Source organism: Pseudorasbora parva, chromosome 15 (genome assembly GCF_024679245.1).
Source record: "Pseudorasbora parva isolate DD20220531a chromosome 15, ASM2467924v1, whole genome shotgun sequence".
NCBI classification, from domain to species: Eukaryota; Metazoa; Chordata; class Actinopteri; order Cypriniformes; family Gobionidae; genus Pseudorasbora; species Pseudorasbora parva.
Genome location: NC_090186.1, coordinates 32,008,399 through 32,032,141, shown reverse-complemented (window position 1 = coordinate 32,032,141; position 23,743 = coordinate 32,008,399). Strand labels below are relative to the sequence as shown.

The window sequence follows — 23,743 nt, the reverse complement described above, 5'->3', positions numbered from 1 at the left end:
GTGACAGTAGGTGACATCTATCACAAAGAGAGGCATCTTCGCGCCATACTCATATAGGTCGAAGTCATGCATAATTTAATCTGTTATCACTTCAACCCGACCTCAATCCTTCTCTGGAAGAGTGGGGTTCAACAAGAAACCTTGGGGAAGATTTAAGATTGTCCACTAGAGGACGCTAAATGTATATATATTAGTGGAGTGGCCCGCGCTTTTTCAGCCTATGAGACTTACTTTAGGGCGGGTTTTAGAGGCAGAGAGAGCGTTGGTTGAAGGGAAGCAACAGCATAACACTCATGATAACACTATGAAAAACAAAACACTAACAAATGCATTATAATTTTTTAAGACAATGAAATATAGGCTTTTGGAAAATAACTTCTTTACACAAAAATCCAATTATTTAAAAAATGTTTTTTATTAAAAACCAGCATTGCAAATATAGTGTATCCAATACTCCACATTCAGTTTGGATAACAACATAATCTGAAGACTGTTTGGATTGCACAACAGTCAGATACACTTTATTTACTGAATTATAATACTGCTGTGTAATGCCTGTGTAAGTACGTTCACGTTGAAATTGTCAGATATAAAGATATGGTTCTGGCTACACCTGATGTTACCTGGTCCAACTGCAAATCAGCTCTTACTGCAAAACATTTTGAAGTAATATTTATAAAGGCCTTTTAAGGAAATCCTCTCGTCTGAAGATTAAATGGACTGAATGGTCGAGGTTTTATCTCACAGTACAAGACTGTCCAGTGCAAAGTCCTTTAAACCCTTTTGTATTAAAGAAAACATTAGGCATAGACCACCAAGACAACAAAGGTCACACAAATACATGTCTGGCAAAGATACAGATTCTGAGCTGTTAGATTTAGTCTATTTAGAGATCCGCAGTCCAAAGAGACTAAATAAAAATCCATTGACAAAAAAGATAGCCAGAATGTAATCTTTTCTGCATCTGGCATAAACAACATTGATAGTTTTCTTTGGAAGAGTTACCAGAGAAGTTTCTTGAGCTTTAGCTGCTGGCATGACTAAAAATGTCCCTCTCTGCACAGCATGCTTTATTTTAATTCATCCTTTTATAGTTACTTTTCCAAATTTGGAGATTAAGTGAAGAAATGTGCAGCAAATATAAAATAATAAAACAGTAAGGGAATAGGAAATTATAAAAAATATTGTGTAATATTTATTGCATCCATTTTAAGAAAAAATATTTCCTAATTCTAAAATGAAACCACAGATGTGGCTCGGATCCATTTTTGTTCAGTGTTCTTTAGGTGTATTTTGGTGAAGCTACACTGGTTGGCTGGTAAATGTCAAAGAATTGTAGCAGTGTGATGCTGTTTAAAAAATTAATTGCATTTGTGCTTCTCGCATAGGTCAGCTGTGGTTTTTGTATTAGTGTTCTCTGAAGGCATGATCACAGCATATCTAATGAAAAATAAAGAAAAACTTGAAAAGGTCTGATACTAACTTTGGCATATATATGCTAACTTTCTCTGCTTTTCTCAGTTGCTGGGGCTGGAGATTGAACATCACATAATGTACAGAATAGTTCTTAGCTGACAAAAACTTTTCAAATGTACAAACAATAAATGTGCCTGCTTCTGAAGGGTGTTTCCCACATAGTTGTGCTTATGTACTGTTTCTGCCTTTTCTAAATAAAAAAAACATTAAACAAAACAAAATGCAATATCCATGTATTTATTTACTTGGGAAGTGCTGTAAATACACTGTATTGTGCACATGTGTATACACTAAATAATGCACTGCAATACACTGCCTACCTTTTTTATACTCTTATGTGGATATCCTGTAAATAGTCTTTACAGAGTTGTTCACAAGATGCATGCAATGTGTAATCACTGATAACATACATTTGCTTCCTACAGTGTATTGTAGGTAAATATCCACCTCATCTAGTGCTCTTTTTGTTTTCTTTTTCAGTTTGTGAAACCACTGCAAACTATTCAGTGTGTGAGCAAACCATCCAAATGAATTGAACTGAATTGTAAACAAATGTAGAATTTTTGCTAAACCGTTTGAGCAATTAAATCAAGAGTGCTTAATTCATAAATGTGGCACCACTAGTTCCGATTCTAAAAAGCTGATGACAGGATTACTGAAATATTATCAGGGAAAACCCATTCTCTGGCTAGTATGTGCTAATATCCGTTCTCAGACAAGGATTTATCGGTAATGTTTACTGAAGAAAGAGATATTTAAAGGGTCTAGCAACACCACTGCTGACAACCACAAATTATCTATATTTTCATGTAAAAAACATTCAAAAAATCACCTTTAAATACGCACTAAGATGGAGGTTTATAGTTCAGATCTAAACACTGATGCAAATCAGTAATTTGACACTTCAAATAAAGATTTCATTAGGTTATTGTATAATTATGTAAAATATTCCACTTGAGTCCTATCCCAGTTCGACAGTCACTCATTCTCATCTCTTCCGGGACAACAAGAGATGTGAATGGGCTAGATTTTTAGAAAGATCTTTGCTGCTCCCAGCTGTATTTTAATATAAGCAAACATAGCCACTCACATACAGTATGAACATATATGATATGCCATTCAAGAATAAAATGTAAAAAACATAACCATATAAACATTTCAGTTCATAGGTCTGATAAAAGATAAATATATCCATCTTGTGTGTCTTCATGGCCTGTTATAAATCAAACCTGCATATATTTTGTATCATAAACCTTATTCAACATTGAATATGTAAAAGTGTTCTTAAAAAATAATTTGTCAAAATACAACTTTTTACATCTGAATTGTCCTTAGTCTCAGAAGGGTCTTACAATCTGTCCTCCGTTTCCTCGTAGAGCAACATCCCGCTGAAGATCGTCAGGGGCTCCACTGAGTGGGCAAGTTTACCTGTGACCAGGTCGATGAAGACAGTATCTCCCTCCTCTAGAGGAAGTATGATGTTGAAGATGACCATGGAGCCAGGAGTGTGCCGCGCCTCAGCCATGGGTTTCTCAAGACCCTCGGGCTGATAGCCTGCCGAATCTCCGCGGGCAATACCATAATTGGATTTAGACAAGACTGCCTCAATCTTGACATTCTTGTGACCTGTCAGGACTGCGCTGAAGAAGTATCGCCCCTTCACCGGAGCAGTGAACATACCTGTCAAAATACATTTGGTAAGAGAATTTATCATTTTTATCTTTAAAGGTGGGGTGAGTCTTATTTCAAAACCGTTTTAGAAAAAGGACACGGGCCGAGTGGAATAACAAACTTGTAGCCAATCAGCAGGTAAAGGGGCGTGTCTACTATTGATGGTGAGAAGAGCGCTCTCGCTCTGAGCACGTCATTATTCAAAACACACGAGTCACACATGACGGACATTAGCCGAGAACTAGCCTAATATATGCTGCTTGACTATGCTCGTTTCATGTTCGCTTGTTAGTCCATTTGCGATCGTATTGTGTCTCACTTCAGCGATGATAAAACCCTGTTCATTTCCACACCGTATGGAGCATCTAAATCTCCTCCCTGTGTGCTTCAAGCATCAGCTCACACAATTTCTCCGACAAGTAAGATACTATACTCCTAATATATGTTTGCTTACTCTTTTCATGATCTATATAACCCTTATCCAGTCAAAATTGTAATATGTCGTTTGCTGGACTGTCGTGCTTGTGTTCTATAGAGTTGTTCATGAGAACGGTTTGTGATTTTGTGATCGCTATGACTCTAATCTTGTCATAACTGTAATATGTCGTAAGTTGGACTGTCGGCTCGTGCTATAGAGATGTTCATGAGAACAGTTTGTGATTTTGTGATCGCTATGACTCTAATCTTGTCATAACTGTAATATGTCGTAAGTTGGACTGTCGGCTCGTGCTATAGAGATGTTCATGAGAACAGTTTGTGATTTTGTGATCGCTATGACTCTAATCTTGTCATAACTGTAATATGTCGTTAGCTGGACTGGACTGTGTGCTTGTGTACTATCGAGTTGTTCATGAGAACGGTTTGTGTGTGTTTTTGTGATTGCTGTAACTCTAATCTTGTCATAATTGTAATATGTTCGTTATTGGAATGTCTTGCTCGTACTATCGAGTTGTTCACAAGAACAGTTTGTGTTTTTGTGATAGAAGGGATGACTTTTTCATTGAATATATTCGACCTGGATTAGATACACAGAGATTCTGCCATAGCCGTTGATGCCTCTGGGGTTACGTGTGGGGTGGCGCTATCAAAATAGGGGCGAGACCCTTTTGGGGATAGGGGTGTGTTTGTTTTGTTGATTTGAAATACCAACAACGGTCACCAGATAGCAGTTACCCCACCTTTAATTCAGATCATTACAACATGCTTGGCTTTAACATACATACCCGTCTTTGGATTGTAGGCCCTTCTTTCATTTACAAAGACGCTGTTAAAGACAATAGTGCCTGCACTGTCTTGTGGTCGTGTGAGTGCTGCTGAGAATGACAGTCTTGGAATGTTGGCATCCTCTCCGGGAGGTCCTGGTAAGAAGGAGATGAACAGAGAAAAAACTTTTTTATTATATTTATTAATATAAAGTCAAATCATTTGAATAGTAGAAGCAAAAGTCATGGAAGTATTAATAGTAAGAATACTGACCTTCTTCACCTCTGAGGCCTAGAAGACAAATAAGAAAAATGTGCAGGAAAATATAATTAATTTGTCCATTTAAAAACACGGTTCTGTTAAAATTGTGAAAACATTCATTCATTCATTTACCTGGAGGTCCTATTGGCCCCACTTTCCCTTGCGGCCCTTCTCTGCCTGGAGGTCCTCGTGGCCCAGGAGGTCCTTTGGATCCTTTCTCTCCTTTAGGACCCGGTAGTCCAGGAGGTCCTGAGGATTATCCCAGAAGACATTGTAATTATTACAAAACATGCTAACTAATATTTAGATGGAATATAGCATGTCACACAATAGGACAGTGTTTTATTTTAACTACACTAATGTACTTTTCCATCCCTATGTCATGTTATCGGAATGAGTGCATGAGGAAGGAGATAATAATCAAAAAATGTCTTTAATAAATCCGAACAAGGAACACTTAGGTGTATCTTCAGGAAATATAACACAACCACAATATAATGACGACACAGAACCATGAACTCTCTTGAACCATGAGTCTCTTATGCTCACAAAGGTTGCATTTATTTGATCAAAAAATGATCAGTAATAACACCAGTAATATTGTGAATATTATTACAATTGAAAATAATTGTATGAGAAAAATGTATTATTATCAATGTTGATTGGAAACAGGCGCTGCTTGGTATTTTTTGTGAAAACCGTTATAAATTTTCTTCAGGATTCTTTGATGAATAGAAAGTTCAAAAGAACAGCATATATTTGAAATAGAAATATTTTTTAATGATTGAATTAAAAAAACTTTCTTAAATTTTTTTTTTTTTTTACCCCAAAAGTTAAAATGGTAGTGTAGCATACAAATATATTAAGCAGCACAACTGTTTTCCACATGTAACCTCAAGAAATGTATCTTAAGCCCCAAATCACCCAATTAGAATAATTTCTAAAGGAGTGACACTGAAGACTGAAGTAATGATGCTGACATTTTTTACTTTTTTTTACCATTACAGGAATAAATTGTTATGGCATTCAAATAGAAAACTGTTAAGTTGTAGATATATTTTACAATATTACATTTTACTGTATTGATCAAATAAATGCAGCCTTGGTAAGCAACTGAGCATAAGAGACTTTCAAAAAAATATTTTAAAGGGGTGATGAATTGAGAAATCAACTTTCCCATAAGCTTTTGATATGTAAAAGGTCATAGTAATATAAGATTATCCTGTAAGTTTCAGAGCTGAAAACTTCCTTGTTAGTCAAAGAAAAGCTTTTATAGACACCAGGCCCAGAAAAAGATTGTGAGCTTCATTCTTACGTCATTGACGAAACACGCCTCTACAGAATAATAAGCACATCTAATTCAGTAGCCCCGCCCACCGACCCATTGAGCTGTTTGGATCGCTAGCCAGTAGCAATAAACATGTCAAAGAAGATAGCAAGATATTGTGGAAGAAAACAGTCACTGCATAAGCTTCATTCAGATCCTAATATTAGGAATGTGTAATACTTCATTTATTTTTAATGAAGTTCCAGCTCACGTGGTGAAGACCGTACGTGTGTTCGCTTCATTTCACTGCGGAATCATTTGTAAACACGTCTCAGATCGTGCTGGATTTGCAGACATATTGAGATTAAAACACAATGCTGTGCCTTCTATATTGGATCCGACAGAAATGGTGCAACAAACTTTTGCGAATAAAACATCTTTTTTCTTTCAAGTCTCCAGTGCCCATCAAAACCCAGCGTTCAGAACGACAGCCTCAAAACCAGTGTAGAAAATAGCCAATTACTTATTAGTTATGATGTTTTTGAATGTCAAAACCACACAAACGTCATTAGTTGACCTCAGACAACAATATAAAAAAATAAAAGAGTCAGTTCATGACACCTTTAAAATAAATTCTTAATTATTCCAAACTAGATCAGATAAATAAGAACCTACCAGTGAAGTCCTGTTCAGTGAAGATCTGGAACTCTTTGAGAACATGCAGTATGGAGGAGTTGAGGTTGTTCATCCTGCCATGAAGGTTCTCTAAGTGAACATGATGAATGCTGCTGATGGCCTCACCGTGAGAGATAACTGTGGCGTTTAGGTCATTAACACATGTCCAAAGCCCAGAGACATGTTTGCTCAGGCCATCTTTAATAGTCTGAAGGTTTACTGACAAGGAATCCAGTCTACTGCAGACGCCCTCCAACTTCGAGAGTCTCTTATCCAGCCCTTCTCGAGAAAGTTTGCATTCTCCCATTTCAATCATCAAATTGCTGTTAAAACTACTGATGACATCAAAACGTCCTTTACTGTCTTCCTTGTGCTTGTTAAAATGATCCTGAATCTGATCTAACTCTGAGTAAATGTTGTCCTTAGACGTGTCCAGATCAGAAATGGAGTTGCCATGCGTTTGTATGGTGTTCCTGAGGCCTTTTAGAGTGTCATTGATGGAGCTAAATGTTTGGATTACTCCTGTAAGCTCACCCTGAATGGACTTGAGGTCTTTGCCAAGCTTGCGAGTTATGGTGTTTTGATTATCCATGTTCCTTTGATGGTCAGTCATGCTGTTCATGCATTGGCCTGTGCATTTCTCTACATCTTCTTTTAATTTGCCCACTTCCTCCTGGAGGTTTGAGCATACCTGCGAGCAAGCATACTCATCTGAATCTACCTTTCTGTGTAAATCTGTAAGTTCTCCCTGGAACGTGTTAAAAGTAGAGCTGGTTGTGTTTCTTAGTTTTTTGAGCTCGCTATCTATCGTACTACATAAATCACAATCACGCCCCATCTTCTCCACATCGGTGATGATTTGGTTAAAGTGTTCTCCATTGTGTCCTGTCAGATCCTTAATTTTTTGAACGTCATGGCCTAGATCTTTAATAAGGTCAAATAAGGAGTCACCAGACACACTTAAATCCTTTAGCTTGGTGTCAAATTTTTTAATGTCCTCCTCATTGGCAACAACCTTCCATTCCAGGCTTTTCACAGTATCTGCTGTCTCACTCCCTTTTGGGCCACACGTCTCTGTGCACAATTTTATCGCTGATTTAAGTCCGCTGTCGAGATTGTTAGTTTTGTTCCCTAACCGTTCCAGGTTATTTTTGTAATCGTTAAGGAGACGTTTCACATCTTGGATGTCTACCTGCATGGTAGATATTCTATAACCATGATCATCATTTCGATTGAGGACAGAGTTCTTTATCTGGCCGATTTCTCTCTGGACAAACTCCTTCATACTTGTTTCAGTATGGGAACATTTTTGCTCGGTTTTTCTCACAGTCCCGTTAAGTCTTCTCTCTAGGTCTCTAAGACGACTGTTCAGTTTTTCCTCTAGGGCTTTTCCCCGACCACCATTTCCATTGCCTGATCCTCTCAAATCTTTCTCAAGACGTCCTCTAAGGATGTCATACGTCTCTGCAGTCGAACTGACCTTCCTCTCAATGGCACCAAGCCTCCTGTCAAGATCGCCCAGGGAATCACAGCAACTCTGAGAGTGCGATAGTTCCCTCTTAAGCATATCTACAGTTTGACTGTGATGCTGCTCCATCACACTGATGTGCTTTTCCAGCGCTCGGATCCTCTCTCGGTCTTCTTGCTGATGCCTTTGTATGTCCTCCACTCCAGCTTGGCAAGACGAGCAAGACAGCGTTACCCGCCGTTCCAGCTCCCTGAGAATCTCCTCTTTAAATGTGCCATACCGACTGTCCAACTCATTTCCAATTCCATTTCCGCCTACAAGGTGGTTGTTGATGCTGGTGAGGGTCTTGTCGTGGACCTGTGTCATGTTGTCCAGCATGTCCAGTTTGGTTTGGATGCTGTGAATAGTCTCCTTCATCCCTGGCTGGGCAGCGTCGGCTAGATTGTTGCCACCACTGATGGTTTCTCTTTGAGATTCCTCATGTATTTTCTTATTCATGTTGTATAAAGTTGACTGGAGGTTGTGAAGGTCTTTATTCAAGTTTTGAATTTGTTCCTCAAGTTGTCTAATCTTATTGTCACTCCTTCCTATGAATGACATTGATTAACACTGAAGTTAACATTTACAGTTACTATTCAATAAGCATATTGGGGGTTTTTTGTCTTCCTGTTTTAACCCTAGAATGCATGGCCCGTGACCCATTATACCTATCATGATTTATGATAAAGATATAAAATAACAAAATGCTGCAGTAATTAAAATATTCTCAAAATCACACTGTATCAGATCAATTTGACTCCTTTTATGTATTCTAGGGTTAAAAGGATAATTTGCCCAAAAATTAAAATTACCCCATGATTTATTTACTCACCCTTAAGCCATCCTAGGTGTACAGTGCATCCGGAAAGTATTCACAGTGCTTCACTTTTTCCACATTTTGTTGTTACAGGGTTAATCCGTATTTTTCCTCAAACTTCTACAAACAATACCCCATAATGACAACGTCAAATAAGTTAAAGATCTTTGCAAATTTATAAAAAAATAAAATAAAAAAATTTGTAAATCACATGTACATGAGTATTCACCGCCTTTGCCACAACACTTAAAATTGAGCTCAGGTGCATCCTGTTTACACTGATCATCCTTGAGATGTTTCTACAATTTGATTGAAGTCCACCTGTGTTAAATTGGACATGATTTGAAAAGGCACACACCTGTCTATATAAGGTACCACAGTTAAAAGTGCATGTCAGAGCACAAACCAAGCCATGAAGTCCAAGGAATTGTCTGTAGACCTCTGAGACAGGATCGTATCGAGGCACAGATCTGGGGATAGGTACAGAAAAATTTCTGCAGCATCGAAGGTCCCAATGAGCACAGTGGCCTCCATCATCTGTAAATGGAAGAAGTTTGGAAACCACCAGGACTCTTCCTAGAGCTGGCCGCCCAACCAAACTGAGCAATTGGGGAAGAAGGGCCTTAGTCAGGGAGGTGACCAAGAACCCAATGGTCGCTCTGACAGAGCTTTAGCATATCTCTGTAGAAAGAGGAGAATCTTCCAGATGAACAACCATCCCTGCAGCAATCAAGCCTGTATGGTAGAGTGGCCAGACGGAAGTTAATCCTCAGTAAAAAAAAAAATTCTGGTGTTTGCCAAAAGGCACTTGAAGGACTCTCAGACAATGAGAAACAAAATTCTCTGGTCTGATGAAACAAAGATTGAAGTCTTTGACCATGCACAGCTCATTACCTGGCCAATACCATCCCTACAGGGAAGCATGGTGGTGGCAGCATCATGCTGTGGGGATGTTTTTCTGAGGCAGGACCTGGGAGACTGGTCAGGATCGAGGGTAAGATGAATGCTGAGAATGTACAGAGACATCCTAGATGATAACAGGCCAATGACCCTAAGCACACAGCCAAAATAACATTTGTATTTATTGAGCAAAGTCTGTAAAAACTTATGTACAGGTAAAGTCACTTTTTTTATTTGTTTTTTAATTAGCAAAGATTTCAAACAAACTTCTTTCAGGTTGTCATTATGGAGTATTGTTTGTAGAATTTTGAGGAAAATAATGAATTGATTCCATTTTGGAATAACGCCCATTTCACACATACTCCCTCTGCAGTGCTTATTCGGTGCTTGTTGTGTTGCGTATGCGGTGCAAGAGCCGCACGCCCTTGTTGTCCTTTCACATATGCTGCGTTTGCAGTGTGCAACTGATCCGCTGTTGCATGCCACAAACACAGCATTAATTCATAATTTTTTATTTAAAATTGAAAAGTTGTTACTGAACATGGCACATCAGAATTGCAATTCTCTCTTACTTTTTCATAGAAGTCAGGTTAACGTACTAAATTTAAACAACATTTTATTAAATTCATTAATTCATATTTATATAGCCTAGTACTTAGCTCACACAAGTGGCAAAACATTTAAACATAAAATCACTAAAAAAGCCATGTGTTGACTTTGAAACGAGTATATTTTAAATTATATGCATCCGTGGTGAAATTACTAGATTTTCACGTCAGTACGTTTATTTTTTTGCAAGCAATGTTCTGTCACTTTAATGCAGCAGTGCAGCACAGCAAAAAATAGACTCAGTATGGAAACGATCGCCACACTGCTGCAGACACACCTCACCGACGGACAGCATCCGCATGCAGTGTGAAAGCTGTAATCCATTAACATAGGTACGGGAAAAAATATGCACCGCATACGCACTGCAAAAGGAGTATGTGTGAAACGGTCATAAGGCTGTAACATAACACAATGTGCACTGTATTTGACATTCTTTCGACGAATACAATTGGAGTTATATTAAAAAATGTCCTAGCTCATCCAAGCATTATAATGGCAGTAAATGGCTGCCCAAAATTTGAAGCCCCAAAAAGTGTATCCATCCATTATAAAAGTTATACACACGATTCAGGAGGAGCGACCAATCGTTAGGTTTTTGTGAGAAAAATATCCATATTTAATAGTTATAAAGTAAATATCTAGCTTCCGGAGGACTGCCTTCTGTATACAACTTATGAAAAAAGCATAACTGCCGTGACAATAGGCATTACACTTTCTTTGTAAATTGAATATAGAAGCGTTCTACCGGAAGCTAGACATTTAACGTTATAAGGTTTTAAATATGGATTTTTTTTTTTTTACACAACACCATCAATTAACTTCAGAAGGCCTTTGGTAACCTCCTGGAGCTGTGTGGAATACTTTTATAATGGATGGATGCACATTTTTGGTCTTCAAATTTTGGGCTGCCATTCACTGCCATTATAATACTTGGATTAGACAGGACATTTTTTAATATACCGTAACTCCCAATTGTATTTATCTAAGAGAAGAATGTCATATATACCTATGATGGATTCGGTGAGTAAATTATGGGATAATTAAACATTTTGGGTGAACTATCTTCCTTTCAAGTGTGTAAGTGCATACCTTCTTCACCAGTTTGTCTGCCACTGCTGTCCTGTGTGGCCTCACTACAATCATCACCTGAGTAACCATGACAGCACTTCCATTCCATCTCTGTGACCATTTTATAGGCAACCTTGTACCGTGGTCTTCTATAAGTCCGATACCTGTGGTGTGAGATATTTAGTCATGTTCAGTTCTAACAAGAGATGAAACTATGAATATGAACTATATGTATACCAGTGACGAGCAGTGACTTCTTTAACCGTGTATGAACCGCTGATTGGTGCATCATGTAAAAAAAAGTGCCTAATGCAAATATGTAACATTGGATGGGTTTATTCTAAGTAAGACGCTCACGTTCGCTCTGTTAGCTACTCAGTTGCTCACTCTCATGACACGAAGCAACCCAGCTAAACTATTCTTAATATGTTGACCCTTTTATTGAAAATCGCCTGCATTTACCTGTTGAGGCATGCCTTCACAAGCACCCATTAGAGCTGTGATTGTGATGTTTGATTTGAGGGAGAAACAACGTGTGAAATGGCCACTTGCAAATTATGCTGTATTTTTTCATAATTCCGCTAGGTTCCAGTAGTCTCATTTAATCGACAAACTTCATCTTTAAACGGTATGGCACATTGGCTTAGTTAGGGCACACAAAAGACTCAAATCTAAATCCAAATAAGAAACACCAATGCAGGCGTCAATTTAAATGTATGCCAAAAGTTTTTTTATTAAAAAAATATAATAAATATTAGAAGCCTATTATAAATATAAGATTTAAAACAGAATTATTATAAAGTTGTATAAAGAATAAGAATATAAAGTAAACATATATATAAGTATCACAAATAAGAATAAAATTATTCTTTAAAAAACTAGTTGAAACAATGCAATGACTTTAACAAACGCATAGAGACTATCAAGAAACTATATTTGATTTTTATATTAGGTTTGTTTAAAAAAAAATATTTTCCCTATAGAGAAAATAACTTTTTCCAATTATGACTTTTTTATTATTATTATTAGATTTAATCTATTAAGTTCTGTATCAAATACAATGTGATTTTCATTGATTGAAATCTGGCAATGAGACCAATGAGAAATGAGACCAATGAGGAAGCGGGACAATGATGACGATGGATAACAATAGAGCGCAGGCGCAAAAGCTGTGGTGGATCCGCTTACCCAAAACCCTTAGTAGCTGACAGATTTGAATAAAATTTGCATTGTTTATCAAATAAATAAATGACAAGACAGTTAGATACGTATTACCGAAAGTTATGCTTTATGGTACACCTCAAATTTATAGTCATTTATAGTGTTAATACTAATAAGCGAGTCCATGAATGGCTTGGGTATGCAGAGCATTTGCAACTTATATGGACCGCACGCCTCTAATGTATACTAGTCCAACTTTATTTTTTGTTGTAAATTTTAATCTTTAATATGTGTGTACTTTTCTGACATTAATGAAAATTGACACTTAAAGCTGTTAAGTTTAATTGAATCATCTTTCACGGCTTCAACCGGAGCGTCTCTAACTGCTTAGTGGCACTGCTTAAGTAGGCATATAGAAAATATTTCTTTTCCGTTCATATCCTTGGCTATGTATCACTTTGCAAAAGGCCACAACTCTGCTAGGCAACAGTACAATAAAGGCCTGTTCTTCATTTTCTTAGAGCTGTTGTTTCTGGGCATGTTTTTGTTATTTTATTCAGTCAAAGCTTTCAATACATCATTAAAATCTTTGAAAGTGTTTGCTTTGCTCTGGCAAGCCTCTTGTGTGTCTTACTTAACTTTCAAGTGCAGTTGTTGCTATTATTAGAACATTGTTTATACTCTATTCATACTTGTGATGTGGCTTCTGTAGAGGGGACTAGTATTAGGGCTTTCTTTTGAAGTACTTGGATAAAACTGAGGTTTACTGAGACCTAAGAAGAAGGTCAACTTCATCTTGGACTTGTTACTTAAATGTGTTCTCTTAAAAATGAGTAAAGTAACTACTTGTACATTTAGCAGTTTCATCAGAGACAGAAGTTTGTCTCAACTTCTCTCCCATCTCATTCCACAAATAGTTCTGGTGAACATGCATCCTGTTGAAAGAGGAACATGGGCCAACCCTTTACAGTTTGACACTGTCATAATGGCGAGTGTTAACCAAGATTGAATGAAATGCAATTTGGCAGAGTTTTTGCTTATGAATACTTACAAAACCGCATGGGAACATTGGCCCCAAGCACAGCGCTGGTATTCAGGTTTCACATAGGCCTCCACTCCATCTTCCATTACACAGCTTACAGTCCGAGTCACTACGTAGGCACACCAGTTTCTGTTTGTGTACAAAGCATTGGCAAATTATGCTTATTAAGGCTTCAATTCAAATGGTTGAGGACTGACATCTTCATTGTAGATGGAACTAAATCAAAAAGTTACCCTGTAATTAATGTACAAATAATTGCCCTTCCAAATCAAAACTTTTCTCCATTGACACCCACAAAGCATCACATAAGTGCAACCAGTAAGCAAGGTTATGGCAGCGTTAGTGTTGGCACCAGGCACTCTCCACTGATGTGAAGTGACAACACCGCTACTGAATCTACTGGGTGAAACACGTTTGGCAAATTCACAAACAATTGACTCCCGTTATTTTTAGAGAGACAAAACATTAAGCACAAGTGTATTTAGACCACTAAACGAATGTTTCTTATAAACCCGGGGCCATATTCACAAAACATTTTATCTTAACACCAAGAGTTCTCCTAAATGGCAGTAAAAGTTCTTAATTAAGAGTTTTCTCTTAAAACCTATTCACAAAGCTGCTGAGAGCAACTTACTAAGGAATAGATAAGGATAGCTAAAAGAAAGGGCGAGGTTGACCTTGTTGCTTTGGACGTTTCCTAACTATGCCTACAGTGATTAATTTGCAGCAAAACAAAAGATAACATCTATGCTTTCATGTCCGAAAACATTATTTGCATCTTACATTTCATACTAAACTCAGAGAAGCTAAGTACTGACTCGTTTTCCATCCGTTTATTTTTGTGAATTGGAAATGTGTGCAAAGGATTATGGGAGATTTCAGGCTGTGAAGGATACATCCGATGCATCCTTCAAAACAGGCCAAATAAACAACACGAAACGAAGTCTGCCTTCCAAGGATCTTTCGAATTGAGGGGGCCTTCAACGACGTTTGATGACGGGGCAGCCGAGATATACAGCCTTCGTAAAATCCAGCCTTCTGTTTGAAAAACACCAATAGAGTGACCGAACGAGTGACTCTAATAATGAATCAAGCATACACAACTACGGCCTCGTGCAATTATCAAATCTCAAAGGCTGTGATGTAATTATATAAAGTCTGACATGCAACATGTTTCATGATTCAGTGTTTTCAGTGTCTTGGAGCGGTTTGGTTCACAGTAAACGCTGCTGCAGTTGGGCAGTGGTGGAATGTAACAAAGTACAGACTTTTTCACATATCTGTACCATACTTAAGTAGAATCAGTAGTGCATAATTTTGACTTTTACTGCATTACATTTTGCAGCAATTATTATAATTTCTACTCCACTACATTTCTACAACGTTTCTTTATATTTTTTGATCAGTTTCAGGGCTCGAGATTAAAGCTTGTCCAGATAATCAGTGGATAATAATATATAATGTATAATGAAAACTGACAGTTGCGCTGTTGAGCCTTGCACAACCTGTCGAAGATAAATGGAAACAAATCAGCCCCGCTCACACAAAGAAACTCAGTAACATACTGCAGTAAAAATTAAAAATGTGAAGTTTTTTATATTTTATAACATTGAACAAAAACAATCACAAGACACGACCAAGAGTGCTGTTTTCCTGAATACCATCACGACTGATTATCACTGATTTCATGACAGTTCCATAAACAGTTAATTAACATCAAGTCACTTACATTTTAGATGCAATATTGACTGCTTTTGTTCTATTTCAGCAGAAAAAATATTTCCAAGATCAGATCATATTTCCACATCAGAACCATAACGCATCTCACAGCAACAGTGTGTTACTGAATGATTTGGTGTTTTGAATTAATTGGTTGAATCAAAGATTCAATGACGTATTTGTAAACTAATCGACTCAGATTCACTCAGACCTGCAGTCGGGCCATCCTTAAAAATATTCTTGTTTGCCGTAACCCGACCGACCCTGTCAATTTAGGGCCGACTCAATTTTTTTTTTTTTTTTCCTTTTAGTCCGACCGACTTGCCGGTTGTAAATATGCTTTAAGACCGACCAATTTCTTTTTTTACTTTTCAAACAACTAATACAACAGTAATAAAATAATATGAATTATATTTTAGTAAGTATTATAAATGTATAAATTGCCTGGGCCATACAAACGAAGGCTACGTTCTTTCGTTTATAGAAAAACCCGTGACGTCATCTATGTTTACACTATGGTTAACGGATGTCACACTATGGCCTGCACGTGCGTTCGTTTCGGCTCGGCTCATACTCTCATTCACTGTAACGTTAGACTGTTAAAGCCCTGTCGGAGATTTCGCCGTGTGACAGGAGTCAGGACCATGGACACGTTACACACACCGGGCAAGTGCACTGCAGAAGGGAGGGCTTAGTTTGAGCCCCTGCCCTTTTTGAAAATGAATCAAACGTGCCGCTCTCAACATTTATCATTACTATATTGTGGCGAATAAAACAGATTTTGAATTATAATTAATATAACAACGTGTACAAAACAGTAACAAATGGCGGAAAAGCCGTTTATCTTCTCTCAGTCAGTCTGAAATGTCGTTGTCATAACGCGTTGCTATGGGTAGCGTGTGTTCTGCTCGACCCCAGCGCGTGGTGGGAGCGGCGGCACTGGTTGTAACTTGAAAAATAATGCTTTATGTATGGATACACGTGCACTATAACAGCGATAATAAAAGAAAACATGGGCAAAACGGTCTATCTTTGTAAACTGTGTTCAATGCATGCGAGTGCTGCCGTATGACCAGTCATTTTCGCCATCATCACTCAGTATATTCGCTAGAAGACGCGAATGAGAACCCTCTGCAGTGAGAGAAGATCTGTCTCTGTGCGCAGCGCGCGCACGTCTCGCAGCGCGCAAATATTGAGTTCTTTCAAGTCTTGCGTTTGAACGGATAAACTCACACAAAAAGTATGTCAACATGTCGATCTTGATGAGTATCCATCAGACAGTCTATATCCCTTAAGAGAACTTTATACAATTGAGAAAGACGATGCATATCTCTGTATTAGGTCTTAAAGGGGCAGTAGCCTTTACTGCTGTCTGTCAAACAAAAGATAAGGACTCACTCACTGCTCTTGATTGAATAGCTGGTTATAGCTACCTAATTAATTGAATTCATAAAAACAACTTTTTGCTTTTTAATATTCAAATGCACTAGTCTGTATCACCAGATGCGTTGGTCTGGCAAGAAGTGCAAGCCACTTCAGAGACACAGATAGTTGCGTGTTCTGAGTTAACACAATCGAGCATAAAAATAAGAAACATATCACGGGAAAATACTAAAACGGGAAGACAGCGGGAAAAGAGCTAAAATACGTGAGAAACCCGGAAAAAAAGGGAGGGTTGACAGCTTTGAGTCAATGACAGCTAGCTGGTGGTTGGACCCTTTTCTTAAAGAATGCACCTGAAATTTATGCAATAAACATGTTTTTGACAAATATTTCAATTTGTTCGTTGTCTATATAGCTTGCAATTAGCCTACACGCCCGAAGGCACGGCTTGAAGACCCAGTCAGTGATGTCACGATATGCCAATTTGTTTAAATTCATACCTACGTAATCACCATCACCAAAAAAGTACATTTTTTTTTTGTATTAAAATTTGAAAAAAAAAAAATATAGACCTACCTACCGACCCTTTTTTACATTTTTTTTACTGTTACTGCAAACCAAAATATTTTTAAGGATGGCCTCACCTACTGGTGGTAGTTTCATGTTTAAACATTCTTTCCAACATTTCTTATTTGTAATAAAAAATATATGTATTTAAAACAATCTCATAACATTATTTAATGCAGTTGTTATTTTTCAGTGTAAAATATTTAATTTGACTTGTAACAACCTCTCTTATTCTAATTTAATTTATTGATAAAATGTAAGAATATAAAGGGAAAGCTGAAGCATAGCCTATATTTAATAAGATTGGGGGGGGGATGTCATATCATAAATATGAAGATTTAAATACATCAAAGCTGATGAGAATAATGATATTGATAAGTCAAAATTTAAACTGGGCAACAGATAGTAAGTATATTATTAACCCCAAACTAACTTAATTAAAATGCCACAGCCCATAATGTTTTCTTCTTGTTAATTATTATAATATAGACATTAAGAGAATAAATTGTTATGCAAGTGCTTTTACTTTTAACACTTAAAGTACATTTAAAATCAGGTACCTTTTACTTAAGTAGGGTTGTCATTGTAGTACTTCTACTTTTACTAAAGTAAATATGGCTCTGGTTACTTGTACTTTTACTGAGATTGCAGTTGGGTCCCTTATTATGACAGCCATCTTCCAAGATGTAATTTATACATTTTGTTATGTAAAACAAGATTATTATTATTATTATTAAATACTCTTTATTTCCTTATTTTACTTCACAGTACAATAGTTATATAATTCTTAATTCATTTTTGTATTTTTTAATAATTTAAATTACAGTAAATTACAGTATTTTGAATAATAGCAATAATGCTACTACTAATGTTAATTGTTGTTGTTGTTGTTGTTGTTGTTGTTGTCATAGCAAAAGGGGGAAAAATATGTTTTGTCTTTAGCCTAATTAATGAATTGAATATGTACTATATAATCAACAACAAAAAACTGAAAAGGATTGTTTTTCATTTTTTAAATGATTTCATCATTTGGTATCGCATTTCTTTTTACAAATATTTTTTCCTTAAAATAACTAAAAACCAATAAGGAACTGAAATCGTTTAGAATATCAGAATTGGAAACTTAATGATTCTTCAAGATTTCCATCCATCTTAGCATAAAATATAGTTTAAGTAGTTTCTTTGTGGACAATTTTTGTCACTTGATCATATCTTAAACATCCACCCACCCTGTGAGAGGATGAGGGGAGAGGCCATTCTGCTCAAAGATATAAATCTGCTCTGGGCACATTGATATTCCAAAAAAATACTAAGTACTTCATATACAAATCGATACTATTTTTTTAAGAGATGTAAATACTGTAAATAAAAGATCCTTATTTTGTTCATGTGAAATTTTCATCATATCAGATGAGAGTTTAATGTAGTTTCCCCAACACCTTGGAACGCTGCATGATTTAAAAACGGGTTTTCTGATTAAAGTGATAAACGATGCTGTTTTCTCAGGGAGCTTGTTTAGATGGGATCGAAACCAGGCTGGAATCCAATGTTACTGGTTCATCACAATAACTCATTGAGCCTGGTTAGTCATTCGTTATCATGAACAGTGCTGAGACTGGAATGTCTCGATGCATCAACTGCAAGTGCTCTGCTCTCACACATATAAATAAATGAGGCCACAGACACTCAGAGTACACAAGTTCAACACGGACATCCTCACCACAGACAACAGTGCTTTTCAAATTCTACACTCAATCTCAGATTAGGCAAGGAGCATCTATTTGTGTTTCTGTGGACCTAAATATTGAATAAACTCTTTTTCATCATGCATTATGGAATACAAAAATGTTGGGTTTGTTTGTAAAATAGTGTGAAATATTTATGCATGCATATTTGTGTATGCGAGTTTGGATTGTGGGTGTGATAAAAGAGAGCTTATAGACATTCTGCATATAAAAACCAACATTAATAGTGCACATTTCTGTGCGTGTGTACATACGTTGAATTGGAATGGTCATATAAATTGGGGTATACAACTAAAGAGGGATGGCAGTAGAACACTGAGCCATTGTTTTAGATGTATTCTGTGGGGGTGCTTAAAAAAAGAAGGACAAAGGCCTGGGTCTATGTATGCCAATGAGAAAAAAGGAAATGGTGGTTCTCAGCTTTATCAAATTTGAGAGAGGAAAAGTAAACAAAAACTTTGGAGTCACAATGGCTTCTTTGTCTCGTATGTACACAAATCCATTTTGATTTTGTTCAAGATCAGTCTTAAGAATGAGTTCCAATGTGCAGCATTCTTGTATTCTTGCTGTCGGTTTAATTCCCACACAATGGCTGTTCAGGATTGTAATCACTCAGTATATTTTTTTGTTGTTGTTGGAAAGAGGTCTGTCTGTAAAACGCTTCCAGTCATCTAATTGTTTTAAAGACACTGCACCTGCCAGCTGCAGCATATATTTTTATACAAGAATAAAATTCACTGCTTAGTCATATAAACAAGAAGACCCAGAGGCAGTGTCAGTCCTGTGTCACAAGAACATTCAGCTTAAGGCGGCTGAAAATAAACACCTTCCCTCGACAGGACATTAATCCACAGGACCCAATTTGGCAAGGAATGAAGTATCACTTCAACATCTCAAGCAGAAACAGAACTTGGACAGAAATAATAGCGAGAATACACAGCAACAGTAGGGCAATGTACTGCTCCGCTCAAAAGAGAAACCGTGGGTAGGCCTACAGGGTAATTGAGTTATCCATGCAAAGTTCAAACAAAGCTCAAATATATTTAAGCAAGCTGTCTAAAGGCAGATTAGTAGAACATTTTATTTTTGTTTTAGGCCAATAGAGGGAATACATGCAATCTAAAGCCCACCTTTTTAAAAAGATCTGTTTTCCTGACATATCCATAATGTGCAGAACCACAGAAATTTATATCAAAACCAAATACCTTTTTACATAGTCCAAAATATCTCTGTTCAAAGATTAGCATTGGTTCGGTCAGTGTCCCTACATTGCTCCCATATCATATTTACTTGTTATATCCAGTTTTACAAATGTTTGAGGTTGTGGTTTAGATGTAAGAAAGTGTGTATTTCCCATTTGAAAACGAAATGATTTATATAAAGCTGAGCTCAGCAAACTGTTTTTTGCGATGCTTAAACAATCTTCCAATAAGAAAACAGTGCACACGTTTACTGAGGCCACTTAAGTATGTGTATACACTTTACATCAAAGATGAAACTAACAAAGTTTCTGCAATGTGATACATTTTGTCATAGCAGGAACTTCTTGTTTATGTTTCCTGTCAATGCATTACAGAATCAAGATACGTATTTGATTAAACTAATTTGTTAAAAGTTAAAGCCTCCTGTAATATTTCATATATAGACTGATCAGGGATAACATTATGACCAGGTAAAGTGTTAAAAGTAGGAAAAATGGGCAAAGGTAAGGATTTGAGCGAGTTTGACAAGGGCCAATATGTGATAGCTAGACCACAGGGTCAGGGTATTTCCAAAACTGCAGCTTTTGTGGGGTGTTCCCAGTCTGCAGTGGTCTGTATCTATTAAAAGTGGACTAAGGAAGGAACAGCGGTGACCCTGCAACAGGGTCATTGGCGGCCAAGGCTCATTGATGCACGCGGGGAGAGAAGGCTGGCCCGCATGGTCCGATCAAACAGATAAGCTACTGTAGCTCATATTGCTCAAGAAGTTAATGCTGCATGGTGCTGATGGAAAGGTGTCAGAATACACAGTGCATCACAGTTTGTTGTGTATGAGGCTGCATAGCCGCAGACCAGTCAGGGTGCCCATTCTGACCCTTGTCCACTGCCAAAAGTGCCAATCAGAACTGGACTAGGAAGCAATGGAAAAAGGTGGCCTGGTCTGATGAATCTCAATTTCTTTTACATCACGTGGATGGCATGTCTGTGTTGCTTACTTTGGGAACACATGGCACCAAGATACATCACGTGGATGGCATGTCTGTGTCGCTTACTTTGGGAACACATGGCACCAAGATGCACTATGGGAAGAAGGCAAGCCGGTGGTGATTATTTGGGCAATGTTCTGCTGAGAAACCTTGGGTCCTGCGATCCATGAGGATGTTACTTTGACATGTACCACCTACAAAAGCATTGTTGCAGGCCATGTACACCCTTTCATGGATACTGGTGACTGTGGCTTCTTTCAGCAGGATACTGTGCCCTGCCACATAGCAAAAATGCTTCAGGAATGGTTTGAGGAGCACAACAAAGAGTTTGAGGTGTTGACTTGGCCTCCAAATTTCCCAGATCTCAATCCAGTCAAGCATCTGGTGGCGTCCATGCCTCGATGGGTCTGGGCTTTTTTAGCATCATAAGTGGGACCAACACAATAGGGGGTCATAATGTTATGCCTGGTCAGTGTATACATTGAAGATTGCTTTAAGATGATACGATATACTTTATATATAAACGGCTTTTTCAGTTTTTGCTGCATCTGCAACAGAGATTTAAAACGAATGAGATTCATTTTTACTGGTAACTGACACATTTGTTCTGTTGGATTGAAAGCATCTGTGCATACCAGCTATTTATGAGACATAATGTGGACTGCAAGTCACAATACAACTCTATTAAATGTAGAAGGGCAGCTGATATCATCAAAGATATTGGACAGACAGGAAACATGGACAACCTGAAGAAGGATTTTAGCTACCACAAGTTATGCAATATTTCACACATCTGTAAAAACAAAACAGAGTTCAAACAGACAGTCTTAAGCAGTGGTGCCAGGGGCCAACACATTCTTTTCCAAACAGTGCCGTGCAGAACAGAACCTCTGTACACCACTGGGTTGTGCTAATGCCAGGATAAGTGCACTTGGTCTTCACCGTTTGGCCTCTGTCCCATTGCACATGCATTGACGTCTGCTTAGTAATGCCAAAAAAGGGAAGACCTGTCCAACAGTAGCTTACGCACGCAGGGCAAGAGTCTGTGGTTGCATACTGGTCTTATAGTGACTAGATACTAGTAAACTCATTGAGTATGACTTATAGTTGCAAGATTAGCATATCAGCTCTGTATGACAGGTGTGACACACCACGAGATCTTGAAAACACAGCTTTAATGTTTGTAAGCAATGTTACATGACTTAATTAAGTGCTTCATTACGAGCAGGGAGTAATATCCGATAGCAATATAAGACATATCTCGTTCATTTAGATGTTGATAGGCCTACCGCACAAGGGCATTAGTTTACATAACAAAACATTTTTCAGCATATGTTTTTTTTTACTGATATGATTATTAATGTGATTAAATGTATATGTATTACCTCAAACACGTTTGTATCTTACCTATGTCTACTGGTCACCTTAGATCCACTCTGTGCAGCAGCAGACTGACTCGCATCCACATGTTGAGTGTATCGTGACGCGTAAGTTCCCGCTCCCCAAATATCAACAGGCAAAATCAGAGCGAATAAGTAAACAAAATATAGTGCCATGACTTAGAAGTAAAAACGGATTTTAAAAACGTGGTAGTTTAAAAAAAAAAAAAAAAGGTACATCCAACAACTTCGGAGAAAATCCGACTTGTACACACCGCGCGCAGTCCCACTAACTCTCCATGAGTCGATGTTCAGCACTAATATCTTTCATAAAGTTCTGTGTAAAGGTTGTCTCAGTTTATGCTCCGTTGTCATCATTTCGCGCAGTGTCCATTAATCGCAAAAAAAGCTCCCGTCAGCTTTCCCATGACACATGGTCCGCGGTCAAACCCTAATGAGAAGTGTCCGGGTATTTTTTCTTTATCGTCTGCGTAGTCATAATGTGAAAACTGCCCTGCATAGATGTGGATCCAAATCTCTCTCTCTCTCTCTCTCTCTCTCTCTCTCTCTCTCTCTCTCTCTCACTCTCTCTCTCTCTCTCTCTCTCTCTCAGGAAGGAACCACACTCTGCTTTTTAGGTCCCTCCTGAATTTCTTTTTAGCTAAGTAGCCTATAAACAAGAAAAGAATAATAACAGACAAATAATGTCTATTTGGCGTATTTTAAGTTGGCTGAATATGCTGCTACCATTGTAAATTTGTAAATCCCTGTTTACTGTGCTAAACATATTTTTATCATTATTTAAAGGTGCAGTATGTAGCCATTGAGAGCTAGTGGTTGAAATGGCTACTGCAGTCCACAATTTAGCAGCTTGTTCGACTTGAAGTCCGTGCACAGTCTGTGTACATGACATCTCTTTTGAATCGCCCTCACGGTACATTGATGTCATAATCGGTCTGTGCAGTAGGCTTTTTTATGGGATATTGGTTAAATGCCTGAAATAAATTCTGTGGTGAATGCAAACTCAAAACACTTATTCTATGACATAAAATACATCAATATTACCCAACTCGTGAGTTTTTGAAGCTGTAACTTTAAGCAATTT

At 37.6% G+C, this 23,743-nt stretch overlaps 1 protein-coding gene across 2 annotated transcripts; it reads right to left on the bottom strand.

Moving 5' to 3' along the window:
* Positions 1–393: 393 nt before the first annotated feature.
* Positions 394–23,161, bottom strand: emilin1a (elastin microfibril interfacer 1a). Of its 2 annotated transcripts, XM_067417786.1 has the most exons (8): positions 22,667–23,161; positions 13,667–13,786; positions 11,476–11,618; positions 6,554–8,608; positions 4,744–4,860; positions 4,624–4,641; positions 4,371–4,505; positions 394–3,156 (listed from the first exon to the last, which is right to left on the bottom strand). In XM_067417786.1, exons 1-8 carry the CDS (start codon positions 22,813–22,815, stop codon positions 2,825–2,827), a joined length of 3,069 nt encoding a protein of 1,022 aa, XP_067273887.1. In that variant the 5' UTR covers positions 22,816–23,161; the 3' UTR covers positions 394–2,824. The 2 variants fall into 2 exon arrangements, with proteins under 2 accessions (XP_067273887.1, XP_067273888.1); XM_067417787.1 differs by lacking the exons at positions 11,476–11,618; positions 13,667–13,786; positions 22,667–23,161 and adding an exon at positions 8,893–9,134.
* Positions 23,162–23,743: the final 582 nt, after the last annotated feature.